Source organism: Cyclopterus lumpus, chromosome 4 (genome assembly GCF_009769545.1).
Source record: "Cyclopterus lumpus isolate fCycLum1 chromosome 4, fCycLum1.pri, whole genome shotgun sequence".
Lineage (NCBI taxonomy): Eukaryota > Metazoa > Chordata > Actinopteri > Perciformes > Cyclopteridae > Cyclopterus > Cyclopterus lumpus.
The window spans coordinates 26,371,564-26,386,458 of record NC_046969.1 but is presented as its reverse complement, the minus strand read 5'-3'; the positions used below and the strand labels follow the sequence as shown (position 1 = coordinate 26,386,458).

Genomic DNA, 14,895 nt, shown 5'->3' with positions numbered 1-14,895 from the left:
ATTTCATTTTGCTTTTTTTTTTGTATAAACCTACCAAAAACTAAAACATGTGTTTTTACTGACTGCAGCAGATTATTAGACCAATTATTTATTTATTTAACATGAATCTGACTTTTTGGAGACATTTTTAATGTATATTTCATATTATATTGAACACAGAGAACAACTGATAATAAACCTAAAAATGAGCAATATAATATATAATACACCTCCAGGAAGTTTATTTAAAACGAGCGATTTGGATGAATTTATGAGCAGATTATTTCTCTTTCTGATAGGTTTTAGGAACTATTAAAACTGTAAAATGTTTGTGTTTAAAATAACAATCAAATCTATAAAAATATAACTATTTAATTAAGTTTCCTCAAAGAAACGAATGAAATGCTCCAGACCCCCATGTGGAGCTCTGAGGACCCCCAGTGGGGTCGGGACCCTCATGTTGGGAACCAGTGGTGTCGAGGATCAGATTAATATATCAGAAATATAAATATATATTATATATCAGAAAGAATCCTTCATTAGTCCCACATTTGTAATTTGTAAATAAAGCCGCAGAAACACAAAATAAATGTTTAAAATTTGAAATATGATATAATCGGACTGAATACATAAAATGTCCATTAAAACCAACACAAGTCTTGATCTTAACCACCAAATATTAATTAATTTCAAAACGTAAACCCTTTAATTTTGAGTATAAATACTGCTGTTATTAATTCAATAATGTTGTTTTCTTATTATTATTTGACAAACTGCTCCAGTGAATCTATCTGCGTCCATCCGGGTCACTCACCTGGCGCCGGCTCTCCAGTTTATTGTACACACATTGTACACATTGTACACACATTGTACACACTTGTACACACATTGTACACACTTGTACACACATTGTACACACTTGTACACACATTGTACACACTCGTGCACGTGAAGCGCGCGGACAGAAACCAGAGAAACTAAACTTTGAAGGGTTAAAAGAGAAACGTTTCCTCTCCGAGAACTCGGCTCATCCACCTGATCCCGATCAACCACTAAGACACGCCCCCTTTTCAAACCATACGGCGAAGAGAGCAGGTGGGCCCCGCCCCCTCCCAGCCTGACAGCCAATAGCGAGACAGTGTGCCAAGACACGTGGATAAAAAATGAAAATGATTTTTATATATAAGGAACATTTATTTTGACTAATGACTTTGTAACTCTCAAAATTAAAAAAACAGTGAGTTATATATATATTAATGTGTACACATTATATATAATAATTATTTTTATTTATAATAATTATATATATAATTATATTTATATATATAATTATTATATAACAATCATAATGTGTTAATATTCATATTAAAATTACGCAATATTATACTTTTGTATTTTGATGCTTTTGATTATTTTGAAACTTTAATGCCAATAAAGACACATTGAATGATGGATTTAGTGCATTGCATCTTCTGTGCAGAGTAAAAAACATATTTAAAGGTGCATACCATCACCTCATGTGTAGAAAGATATATTATCTCCATAATACAGTATTGATGCCCCTAGTGGACACCAGGAGAACAACATGTATTATCTCTATAATACAGTATTGATGCTCCTAGTGGACACCAGGAGAATAACATGTATTATCTCTATAATACAGTATTGATGCTCCTAGTGGACACCAGGAGAATAACATGTATTATCTCTATCATACAGTATTAATGCCCCTAGTGGACACCAGGAGAATAACGTGTATTGTCTCTATAATACAGTATTGATGCCCCTAGTGGACACCAGGAGAACAACATGTATTATCTCTAGAATACAGTATTGATGCTCCTAGTGGACACCAGGAAAATAACATGTATTATCTCCATAATACAGTATTAATGCCCCTAGTGGACACCAGGAGAACAACATGTATTATCTCCATAATACAGTATTGATGCCCCTAGTGGACACCAGGAGAATAACATGTATTATCTCTATAATACAGTATTAATGCCCCTAGTGGACACCAGGAGAACAACATGTATAATCTCCATAATACAGTATTGATGCCCCTAGTGGACACCAGGTGAACAACATGTATTATCTCTATAATACAGTATTAATGCCCCTAGTGGACACCAGGAGAACAACATGTATAATCTCCATAATACAGTATTGATGCCCCTAGTGGACACCAGGAGAACAACATGTATTATCTCCATAATACAGTATTGATGCCCCTAGTGGACACCAGGAGAATAACATGTATTATCTCTATAATACAGTATTGATGCCCCTAGTGGACACCAGGAGAATAACATGTATTATCTCTATAATACAGTATTGATGCCCCTAGTGGACACCAGGAGAACAACATGTATTATCTCTATAATACAGTATTAATGCCCCTAGTGGACACCAGGAGAATAACATGTATTATCTCTATAATAGAGTATTAATGCCCCTAGTGGACACCAGGAGAATAACATGTATTATCTCTATAATACAGTATTGATGCCCCTAGTGGACACCAGGAGAATAACATGTATTATCTCTATAATAGAGTATTAATGCCCCTAGTGGACACCAGGAGATCAACATGTATTATCTCTATAATAGAGTATTAATGCCCCTAGTGGACACCAGGAGAATAACATGTATTATCTCTATAATAGAGTATTAATGCCCCTAGTGGACACCAGGAGAATAACATGTATTATCTCTATAATAGAGTATTAATGCCCCTAGTGGACACCAGGAGATCAACATGTATTATCTCTATAATACAGTATTTATGCCCCTAGTGGACACCAGGAGAATATTTCGATTTTTATTTTTTCTCAGAACTTTTTTAATGAGTGAATTCAGAAAATGTTTCTCTGATTTCAAACCAGTTCCATGAACACAAACAAACACATTTAGAGACATGAACAAATAAAAAGGAGACACAGTCAGACCCTTTGGAGATGTTTAAGTTCATATGAAAAGAACACAAACTGCACAGAAAGAAAACATTTAGCCGGCGGCACGTTTCAATCCAAACAACAGATCTCTGAAGCAGGAAAAGAGCTTCAGGACTCGGCAGCAGGACTCGGCTTCTCTCTGTTCAGATCGTATAAATAACAGTTGCAAAGTGAATAAATTAGAGTGGGAACCCTGTACGACCAAACGGGCTCAGGTCCAACGGACACAAGCAGAAAGACGTGTTAATAAAGTTCATGAATATAAATAAAGCAAAAGAAGAAGTTCCGCCCCTCCTCTGTTCCTCCAGACGTTCACAGATTCAACTAAACTATGACAAAGTGCACTCCACGGTTCAATGAAACACGTCCACGACTCCGGTCATCATCGTGGAACACTAAATATTTTAAAGAAATAAAAAAGACACCAAACCACTTGGAACTATAACACTTCACTAATATTACCAACGGGACGTCCTGGTCTTTAATCTGGTCTTCAAATGTCCACATGAGAACCTGCATTGGTCCGTTAGAGGGTTCTGGTGCTTCATGCACGTTAATCTCTTTCCTCACATGTTTCTTCAGAGCCCAAAGAAAGTTCTGGAAGCGAGAGTGTGTTCTCGTGCTGAAACCCCCGACCAATCAGAAGAGAGGGAATCTGCTGCTCGGAGCAGCGAGAACCTCAAGCGTCACTTTAGGTTTTAAATTAAAAAACAAACTATGATCCCAACTGGAGAACTGGAACCAAAGTGTCTTTGCTGCTCCTCAACGCCTCTGATTTATAAAAGACAATCTTCAAAGCCACGGAGAACCCATTAAAAAGTACTGTCCCTTTAAGATGGCAGACAACAACAACAACAACAACAACAACAACCCTTGGTTTAGTTTCCCGGTGTGGATCAGTGCGTTACAAACAAACACAGGAAGTCAGAAAGCATCTCGGTACCTTCTGGTTCACTGTGAGACATTCATGAGCCTCAGACACCCTGATTGGACATATAGTGGATGAGATGGATGACAGAATGTCCCCACATGTGTTTTATGTTTCACGTTTTGGACGGATTACCAGAGCGTCCAAAGCCCCGCCCCCAACCCCCGCCAACGAGTGCCTTCACTTCCTGGGAAGCAGCGCTGCAAGTCTCTGCTTCTTGATGGGAAGGAAGTGGATCTCCTGCGAGCTGACCTTCTTCAGTTTGATGGCCCTGTTCTTGGGGAGCTTCTTAAGTGGGTTGTTGGGGTCGTGCTGCTCCCCGTGGGACGCCACCGGCACGCTGCAGAGCTGCTGCAGGGACGCCGCCTGGCTGCCGTCCCGTTTGATGGAAAAGTTCTTGGTTGAGACTCCCGAGAGGCCTTTAATCTTCGCACAGAGGATGGCGGGGATGGCGTCCTTCACCGAGACGATGACCTTGGCCGTCTGCGAGGTGCTGACGATCTCCAGGTTCCCGGCGGCGCTCTGCTGACTAAGGGAGCCGGACCCGCCAGCGGCACTGTCAACCACCCACTTGTGCTGCCGACTGAACTCCAGCTGCGCCAGACTGCCCAGGAGTTTGGAGTCAACGCCCAGAGACAAAGAAGCGCCGCCGCCGTCCGGACCGGCACGGAAAGACACTTCCCCGTCGGACTGGACGCACTTCCTCCTCACAGTAGCCGGCACCGACAGGTCGAGCACGTCGTCCTGCTGGGGACTCGGGTATTCCTGTTTCGGTACAACCGGGCACGCCCGGACCGAAAGGTCTAACGCCTGTCCGTCGTCGACAGGGAGCGAGGACGGCGGCGGCGGCGCGTGTCGCGGCGCGAGCGAAGGCACGCATCTGCGCGAGGACGGAGGAGAGGTAGTATCTCTAGGAGACGTCTGAGTGCTTTTACTCGCAGTGCAAACCGGTTTTGGCATGTTCCCCTTTGAGTCCTCGGCCTGGGGGGCGGGCATGGGGATGGGCAGAGGGACGGGCAGCGGGACGGGCAGCGGGATGATGACCGGGTAGGGGACTAGAAGTGTGGCGGGGGGCACCAGGGGGGCCAGAGGGGAGGCGTAAGAGGGTGCAATGGGAGGAAGTGGGAAGAAGGCAGAGCCCGGTGACTGGCAGGCGGATGCGCCGGCCTGGGAGGGGAAGAGATCCTGCAGGATGGCCGCGAAAGCCGGATTCTGCAGGAGCGAGAGCAGATTGGCGTCCTGCGTCTGCCCCGCCGACTTGTGGTCAAGTGCCGGAGGCAAACCGAACGGGTTCTGACACAGGACGTTGCCCTGGAGCTGAGGGCAGCCGGCGTTCTGGGGCATCACGGAGGGGCCCATGTGCTGGAGGACCTGCTGATCCAAGACCAAAGGGAGCGAAACCGGGGTCTGGCTCGCTATCAGGTACGGCGCCGCCCCCATTTGGCCGAGCTGGGCGCCGGCCGCTCCGGCCATCTGGAGGTGAATGGGCAGCATCAGCGGGCCGTCGCCCAGGCACACCGGGTGCAAGACGGCCGTGGCGACTTTGAGCGCCACGCCTCCCGGAGATTCGGCAGCGGGACTCGCCGCCGTCGTCGCAGGAGGCTCCACCCCTTTGCTGCCGCGGGAAGCAACAGCGAGCGGGTTCGCTCCTTCCTCCACTTTGCCCGGGGCTCCTCCTCCTCCCACCTCGGCGCTGCCCCCGTCAGACTGAGCGACGGCGATGGACGCGTCGTCACTTCCCTCCATCGTTCAGTTTGAGGGGTCCGTCGAAGTCTTCGTCCAAGTGCTACTGACGGGTCTCATCCATTGTTCCTCCGGGCGGCCCTGAAACGGGAAACAAGGGTTAATACATTTCAGCCGTTTGTTCGAATAAACCCGAAAATGTCAAACGCCAAAATATAACGACTGCAGTCGACTGAAAACCTTTTGATGGCGATAGAACAAATTAATACGTTATTATTTTTCGTCCATGATGCCAGTGACAAGTGAGAGGAGTTGATATTCTGAACTCCAGAGTGAGACGTCCTCGTCTCAAAGCTCCTCTCTCTCTCTCTCTTTGTTTCACTCTCTCCGTCTCCCTGTCTCTTCGTCTCTCTATCTTTGTCTCTCCATCTCCCGGTCGCTCTGAATCTTTGTCTCTCTGTCTCTTTGTCTCTCTCTCTCCTTGTCTCTTTGTATCCCTGTATCTCCGTCTCTGTCTAGCGTGAGATGGATAAAATCCATATATATATATATATATATATATATATATATATATATATAACATCCGTCTACAGTGATGAAACATCCCTCGGGGGCCAAGCAAGGTCAATTATTCATATCAATACGAGCCGTTCTTTAAGACAACCGAGCAACAACAAAGTAGGCCGTACATTTGACATCAATAAATAAAACTCAATTAAATGCACACATGCCAAAGCGTGACCCCCCCACCCCCCCTTTCACCAGCTTCGTGTGGTGTTGGGTTGCCTCCCTGAGCGCCCTCTGCCCCCCCAGGCTGGTTTTATATTGTTCCGGAGCATAGATGAGACCTTGTAATGTGGCTGTGATGGATTACACGGAGGAATCTGCAGCCAGACGGTCGGCTGATAACCTCGTCTGTTTCACACATGCACGAGATCCCAAGAAAGGCTTCTGTGCCTTTATGGCTTCAGGCTTCTGTGCTGGTTTTCACTTAAAGGGACAGTACTGTTGTTTAGAGGTGTGTTTGTGATGTTGACATCCCTGTTTCTGTGAATGGAGTCTGGTTTTCAGTATGTTTCACAGGCCTGTAGAGAACTACGGTGGCCTGCAGGGAACGTAAACACCTGAACGTCTCTCTGTCTACGGTGGTTAGTTTGTCCGTTCTGGGCTACCGTAGAAACGTGGCGGACTCCGCCTCCTGCTCCCCCAAGTTGACTGAAATGCTGCACGCTGGCCCTTTAAGGGTTCACACAGGAAGAGGGTGGTTCCCTGACCGATGCACCTGCAGCTCATGGTTGTTTATTGTGACATTAATTATGAAGGAGCTCATAATAAATATTAATTATGAAGGAGCTCATAATAAATATTGATTATGAAGGAGCTCATAATAAATATTGATTATGAAGGAGCTCATAATAAATATTAATTATGAAGGAGCTCGCGGGGAAGACTCATTGAGTCAAAGGCTTTCTACAAGAATAAAAGCCTCACTCGCTTTCCAGGAAGTTTGAGTCGAGAGCTTCCTCGTGAGGCGTTACCGTGACAACATATTATCTAAAGACTCCCCTCCTGTCACAGGCTCTAGTGGTTCGGCCCGGTTGTGTCCCCCCCCCCCCCCCATCCCCCTCAGTCATGTGACAAGGAGGATGTTTAACCAGTAAAGTACACAACGACCCTCGTGGGCTCATCTTTGTTTGTCTTTCCCTCAGAGACATGGTGACACTTTGTCTCCTGTTTTCACAGAGCGGTGAGGTCACATGAAGAGGTCACATGACGAGGTCACATGACGAGGTCACACGACGAGGTCACACGACGAGGTCACACGACGAGGTCACACGACCCATCAAACCACGACTCAGCGGAATCTGTGTCTTTAGAGGAACTTTTAACTGGTCCTGAACCAGTCTTAGTGTAGTCCTTGTCCTCTATAGATCTCAATCTAGTCCTGGTCCTCTATAGACCTCAGTGTAGTCCTGGTCCTGTATAGACCTCAGTCTAGTCCTGGTCCTGTATAGACCTCAGTCTAGTCCTGGTCCTCTATAGACCTCAGTTTAGTCCTGGTCCTATAGAGACCTCCATCAGTAAACAGACCACCAGAGAGAAGGTGGTCTGGTTCTAAAGAGTTCTTCTTAAAGCTCCTCATCAGAGCCACCGGGTCAGATTCTGGTGAAACCAGATGACATCATGCAGGTTCACCAGAACCTCCTTCAACACAGACTCCTCCTCCTCCTCCTCCTCCTCCTCCTCCTCCTCTCTGGGAGCTGACACCACTCAGCTGGAGACTCAGGACGCATTGTTGGAGGGAAGGGGGGCCACGGGAGAACCAGAACCAGGACTGAGAGGAGCAGACTGTCCTTCTGGCTGCCATCAGTGGACACTGAACATCCTCACCTAGGTGCTATATAAGCTTTAATATTATTATATTAGCTATAGGTGTTACATTATTATTAATAGTTATATTGTTGCCTTTTAAATGACAATGATTATTCTAGTTGTGAATATGTATAAAGTGAATATTGCACAACATGCAAAAAGAATAAATATCACAAATATCAGCCTTCATGCCGGTTGGCCTTTGTGGTGTTTGTCCCGCCCCTGCACTGTGATTGGACAGCTTGTTTACATAAACGTCTGAACTTAATTAAACGTATGGATCGTCTTAAATCCAGCGGTTTGACAGAGTTCCTCGTCACAAGTGTGTCCATCAGGTGTGTCCATCAGGTGTGTCCATCAGGTGTGTCCATCAAGTGTGTCCATCAAGTGTGTCCATCAAGTGTGTCCATCAGGTGTGTCCATCAGGTGTGTCCATCAAGTGTGTCCATCAGGTGTGTCCATCAGGTGTGTCCATCAGGTGTGTCCATCAAGTGTGTCCATCAGGTGTGTCCATCAAGTGTGTCCATCAAGTGTGTCCATCAGGTGTGTCCATCAAGTGTGTCCATCAAGTGTGTCCATCAGGTGTGTCCATCAAGTGTGTCCATCAAGTGTGTCCATCAGGTGTGTCCATCAGGTGTGTCCATCAAGTGTGTCCATCAGGTGTGTCCATCAAGTGTGTCCATCAAGTGTGTCCATCAAGTGTGTCCATCAGGTGTGTCCATCAAGTGTGTTCATCAAGTGTGTCCATCAAGTGTGTCCATCAGGTGTGTCCATCAGGTGTGTCCATCAGGTGTGTCCATCAGGTGTGTCCATCAGGTGAGTCCATCAGGTGTGTCCATCAAGTGTGTCCATCAGGTGTGTCCATCAAGTGTGTCCATCAAGTGTGTCCATCAAGTGTGTCCATCAAGTGTGTCCATCAGGTGTGTCCATCAAGTGTGTCCATCAAGTGTGTCCATCAAGTGTGTCCATCAGGTGTGTCCATCAGGTGTGTCCATCAGGTGTGTCCATCAAGTGTGTCCATCAAGTGTGTCCATCAGGTGTGTCCATCAAGTGTGTCCATCAAGTGTGTCCATCAGGTGTGTCCATCAGGTGAGTCCATCAAGTGTGTCCATCAAGTGTGTCCATCAAGTGTGTCCATCAGGTGTGTCCATCAGGTGTGTCCATCAAGTGTGTCCATCAGGTGTGTCCATCAAGTGTGTCCATCAGGTGTGTCCATCAGGTGTGTCCATCAAGTGTGTCCATCAAGTGTGTCCATCAGGTGTGTCCATCAGGTGTGTCCATCAGGTGTGTCCATCAAGTGTGTCCATCAGGTGTGTCCATCAGGTGTGTCCATCAAGTGTGTCCATCAGGTGTGTCCATCAGGTGTGCAGCTGTAATGTTTTTAACGTTTTCTTTAAATTAGGAGAAAGAACCCTCAAGCCTCCTCTTCTGCAGGAGTGACGGCTAATTGAGTGAATGGAGGAGACGCAGCAGAGCCACATGAAATCCCTCCCCCGTTATGTAATGATTTCCACATTTCCTCCTCCTCCCTCCTACCTCCTCTTCCTCCTCTCCTCTCCTCCTCTTCCCTCCTCCCTTCTCCCTCCTCCTCCTCTCCTCCCTCTCTCCTCCCTCCCTTCTCCCTCCTCCTCCTCCCTCCTTCCCTCCTCCTCTCCTCTCCTCCTCCTCCTCTCCTCCCTCCCTCCCTCTTCCTCTCTCCTCCTCTCCTCCTCCTCTCCTCCCTCCCTTCTCCCTCCTCCTCCCTCCTCCTCCCTCCTCCTCCTCCTCCCGATGGAATGTGTACGCTGTGGTAAGTCAACAGCAGTGAGAGAGCAACAACGCCTTCAACAATAAACAAATATTACGAGTCTCTTTATAATTTTCTTCATCCTTGTTCTGTTTTATTTGGAGACCACGAGGAGAACAAAGCAGCAGACAGCTGAGGATCTAAAGGTCACCCCCCCCCCCTAAAACACCCATCCGCTCCAATAGCCAATTACATCTCATAACGGAGTCACATGGAACCTCATCATGAGCTTCACGTCCTCAGACTGATTCATTTTCAACATCAGCTGGTTTCAGCCCCACAATCTGCATTTGTTCATATATTTACCTTTAATTTAAATTACTCTGTAGTCACATTAGCGCATAGAAGTCTATGCTTCATGTGTTAAAGCTGCATTCTCTCTACTGACCACCAGGGGGCGACTCCTCTGGTTGTATAGAAGGCTATGCTTCATGTGTTAAAGCTGCATTCTCTCTCCGGACCACCAGGGGGCGACTCCTCTGGTTGTATAGAAGGCTATGCTTCATGTGTTAAAGCTGCATTCTCTCTACTGACCACCAGGGGGCGACTCCTCTGGTTGTATAGAAGTCTATGCTTCATGTGTTAAAGCTACATTCTCTCTCCTGACCACCAGGGGGCGACTCTTCCGGTTGTATAGAAGTCTCTGCTTCATGTGTTAAAGCTGCATTCTCTCTCCTGACCACCAGGGGGCGACTCCTCTGGTTGTATAGAAGTCTCTGCTTCATGTGTTAAAGCTGCATTCTCTCTCCTGACCACCAGGGGGCGACTCTTCTGGTTGTATAGAAGTCTCTGCTTCATGTGTTAGAGCTGCATTCTCTCTCCTGACCACCAGGGGGCGACTCTTCTGGTTGTATAGAAGTCTGTGCTTCATGTGTTAAAGCTGCATTCTCTCTACTGACCACCAGGGGGCAACTCCTCTGGTTGTATAGAAGTCTCTGCTTCATGTGTTGAAGCTGCATTCTCTCTACTGACCACCAGGGGGCGACTCCTCTGGTTGTATAGAAGTCTATGCTTCATGTGTTAAAGCTGCATTCTCTCTCCTGACCACCGGGGGGCGACTCCTCTGGTTGTATAGAAGTCTAGACGCCTGCAGATCAATAGAGTACCTATCGGCCTATTGGAATGGTCTCCATCATTGCGTAACAACGCGTCCCCGTTTAACAAGACTTGCCATTGATGAATCTTGTTTAAATAGCGACATTGAACCACATTAAAACACATGCATGCACCTCAAGTGATGCATGTTCAAAACAACCTCTCAATGGAGGCTTCCTGCTTCAATGTAAACAAGCTGGTGGTGAGGTCACGTGTGAGGGTGCTTCTGGTTGGGGGGGGGGGTGAACCACCTCCTTCCACCAGGGCTGTCACTGCACATGGGAGGACGGGACGTCAATAAAAAAAAAAGGCAAAAGCACAGGCGGCTAAAAGGGCCCTGAACGTCACACCGTACCGGGTTCATGTGAAGATATTTGGGCTCTTTTCCTAGAGAGATTCAATAATACTACACTAGTACTAGTATTGTAGTAGTAGTACCAGTCGTACTATTGTAGTATTAGTACTATGAGCCGGTCACCGGTATCCGGTCCCCTCGACCAGCCCCCCGGTTCGCCGTGAATGCGCACGGCGGCGACATGAAGGGCATCCTTAAAGACGCAAATATCATAACATGCTTTTTTAATAAATTAAATTAAATTTTATTTCTAAACTGCGCGTAATATATTTTGTAAAAAATAAATACATAAATTAAAGAAAAAGAAGAGAGCTCGCGCTGACAGGCAGCAGCAGCTCTATCACCTCTAAATCTGATTAAAAATAAAAAATACATTTAATTAATTGCATTTCTTTTTTTTTTTTTTAACCCGAGCTCGTGCCACTACATGAACATTTCTCCGGTGAATCCACGCGCTGATAGAAGGAATCAAACGTGTTAAAGGCGACGGCGAGATCAGAGGAAAACGCGTCGGCTCAGCCCGTTTCATCCGTTAATTCCGTTCTTTCTGCCGTGAAAACAACGTTTTTTTACACGTTTACTCACCGAGCGCGTCGGCAGCTTTCCGGTGCGGCCGCCACTCCTCGGTAATCGGCGGCGGGGGAACCGGAACGCGTTAACATCAATAGATAGAATAGACTTCTATTTATTATCTCCTCATTGCGGTCTCCACGGAGAGAGCGACTCCAGACTGCAGCTGCGCGCGCAGCTCCGTCAGCGGGGTCCTCCCCTCCCTCCTCCTCCTCCTCTTCTGCACACATTAATAAATAATGATAATTAAAGGTGGACACGTGACATTAACAGACAGAGGTATAGCAGAGGTAACTAAAAAGTACAAATATAATATTTTTTTATTGTTTGAACGTATTTGTTCTTTCTGTGAAGCACTTTGTAACATTGTTAAGAAAAGTACTAAATTAATAAAATGTATTATTATTATCATTATACTACTAGCTGTATAATACTGCTAGTACTATTAGTATAATGAGTATCCTTCTGTTTTGCCCTTCATCTACTTATTAATTATACATATATATATATATATATATATACAATATATGTATGTATGTATTTAATATTATTAGTTTTTGTGTGTCTCTACCTACTTTTTTCTCATAAACATAATATTTATGTTGAAAAAAACCAAAGTTTCTCCACATGGTTGTAAATGAAACGCGTTGTGAAAATAAGACAGGAGAGGTAGCACTTTATTTAAAAAAGATGGTTCCCAGAGGGGAAGAATGTCCTTCTGTCCTCCTCGTAGGGAATTAAATCCCCTCAGTGCAGCCGTGGTTCCCAACCTGAGGGTCGGGACCCCCACCGGGGGTCACGGGTTAAGTCGTAAGGGATTGCGAGATTATTAACAGGATATGAAGGCAGGAAATAAAAGAAACGCTGCTCATTTCTTTTCTGGCTTTTCCTTTTCAATCTTTTTCAATCTTTCTTGTGAATTTAAAGCTCAGAAATATGATCAACCTCAAATACAGTCTCCCATATTAAAACGTGTGAATGCACAGCTGGGCCTAGTAGGAGCAACAGGGAGGTCTTATTGCTCCTCTCTCTGGAGGCACATTCAGTGTAACCCTGGTGGCCGAGGAAGAGGAGAAGGGAGTCGGCAGCTGTGGGTGAGCAGGATCCCCTGGGTCTCCATATCAGTCCCAGCCAGCCCGGGGCTCGGCCTCGGGGGGCCCCCGGGGGCCTCTCATTGTTTCCACAGGGAGGCTGTTTAATGCTCCGTAATGAGCCTCACAATGCACCCTGGTGGCCCGGTGGGCTCTGGTGAGGGGACCTCCTCTCGGCGCTCCTCCCCCCACGAGGAGGTGAGACGAGGCCATATGCCCATGTCAGCTACATTATATATATACATACATATATATATACGTACATATATATATATATATATATACATGTACATATATATATATATGTACATGTATATATATATGTACATGTATATATATATATATATAATATGCAGCCACGGTGACTCACACGAGGTGAGACGAGGCCATATGCCCATGTCAGCTACATTATTTATATATTTATACATACCACGCTAAGTAAACCTATATATATATATTTGCATATATATATATATACTTATATAGATGTATATATATGTAAATATATATATACATATATATATACTGTATATATGTAAATATATATACATAAATATATTTAAAAAGAAAAAAATATTTATAGATATTAAAAAATGTATATATATATATATATTTTGTAATATATATATATATATATATATTTTAATATATATATATATATTATATATATTAAAATATATATATATATATATTTTGTAATATATATATAATATTTTAATATATATATATATAATATATACATATACCAGGCTAAGTAAACCTTCATATACATATTTCTATAAAGTTTTACTTAGCGTGGAGTACAGTACATGTTACTACCATTTTTATATATATATATACATAAACATTAAAACAATAATGATAAAACACAGTGTGAATAAATAATTGTATTATTGGCGAGACAAAGGAGAAGGATTAAGCAGATTTTTTTTATTTCTTAAAAAGAGTATGGGATGATTTTTACATATTTTTTTATTATATAATTATAATTATTATTGTTACATTTTCACAAACAATTCACTTGTACAAGCCAGACTCATTCATTTGTATTCATTATTTTATTTGTGTGCATCAGTCATAAGAAAACTAAAAGGAGCATCCAAACAAATGACAAAGAGGCAGAATGATATAATAATGTAATAATTTACATTAATAACAAAAACAATAACAAACAAAAAAGGACTTTTATTGTTTGCGATAGGGGTCGAAGTCGAGGTCGTTGTTCCAAACAGGCACTTTGTTTACCTTTTCTTTTCTTTCCTTTCTTTCCTTTCTTTCTTTTCTTTCCTTCTCTCGGCTCGGTCGACACAACGAGGCGGTTTCTTGTCCGTTCTCCAGAGCGTCTGGAAGAGACTCGTTAATAACTGAGCTGTGAAGAGTGAAGAGTGAGGAGTGAAGAGTGAGGAGTGAGGAGTGAGGAGTGAAGAGTGAGGAGTGAAGAGTGAAGAGTGAAGAGTGAGGAGTGAGGAGTGAAGAGTGAGGAGTGAGGAGTGAGGAGTGAAGAGTGAAGAGTGAAGAGTGAGGAGTGAGGAGTGAAGAGTGAAGAGTGAAGAGTGAGGAGTGAAGAGTGAAGAGTGAAGAGTGAGGAGTGAGGAGTGAAGAGTGAGGAGTGAGGAGTGAGGAGTGAAGAGTGAGGAGTGAAGAGTGAAGAGTGAGGAGTGAAGAGTGAAGAGTGAGGAGTGAAGAGTGAAGAGTGAGGAGTGAGGAGTGAAGAGTGAGGAGTGAGGAGTGAAGAGTGAAGAGTGAGGAGTGAGGAGTGAAGAGTGAGGAGTGAAGAGAGACAGACGCCTGCTTTGAATTTGCATTAAATTACCCAGCATCCTCCTGTGCATGCATCTGAGGAACCTTCCTCTTGAATCAGTGGCCGATTCAGAATATTTATTTATATGTACAGATTAATAACTAATAAATATCACCCAAAACGTCGCCTTTTAATCAATGTTTTGCAAAAAATATGCAAATCTCTCCACGTTTTTATTAATAAATGTGTATAATTGAGCCTCTGAATGCTGTGTGAACTAACCCCTCTGCATAAAGCTTCATAATGTATAGTTTATATTAATAAATGTGTATAAATG

At 44.2% G+C, this 14,895-nt stretch overlaps 1 protein-coding gene across 1 annotated transcript; it reads right to left on the bottom strand.

The window, feature by feature from the left end:
- Positions 1-2,980: 2,980 nt before the first annotated feature.
- On the bottom strand, positions 2,981-11,854 carry zmp:0000001174 (retinoic acid-induced protein 2). Its single transcript, XM_034531217.1, has 2 exons — positions 11,742-11,854; positions 2,981-5,688 (listed from the first exon to the last, which is right to left on the bottom strand). The coding sequence occupies exon 2, from the start codon at positions 5,608-5,610 to the stop codon at positions 4,045-4,047; it is 1,566 nt and encodes a 521-aa protein (XP_034387108.1). The 5' UTR covers positions 5,611-5,688; positions 11,742-11,854; the 3' UTR covers positions 2,981-4,044.
- Between the last annotated feature and the right edge of the window lie 3,041 nt (positions 11,855-14,895).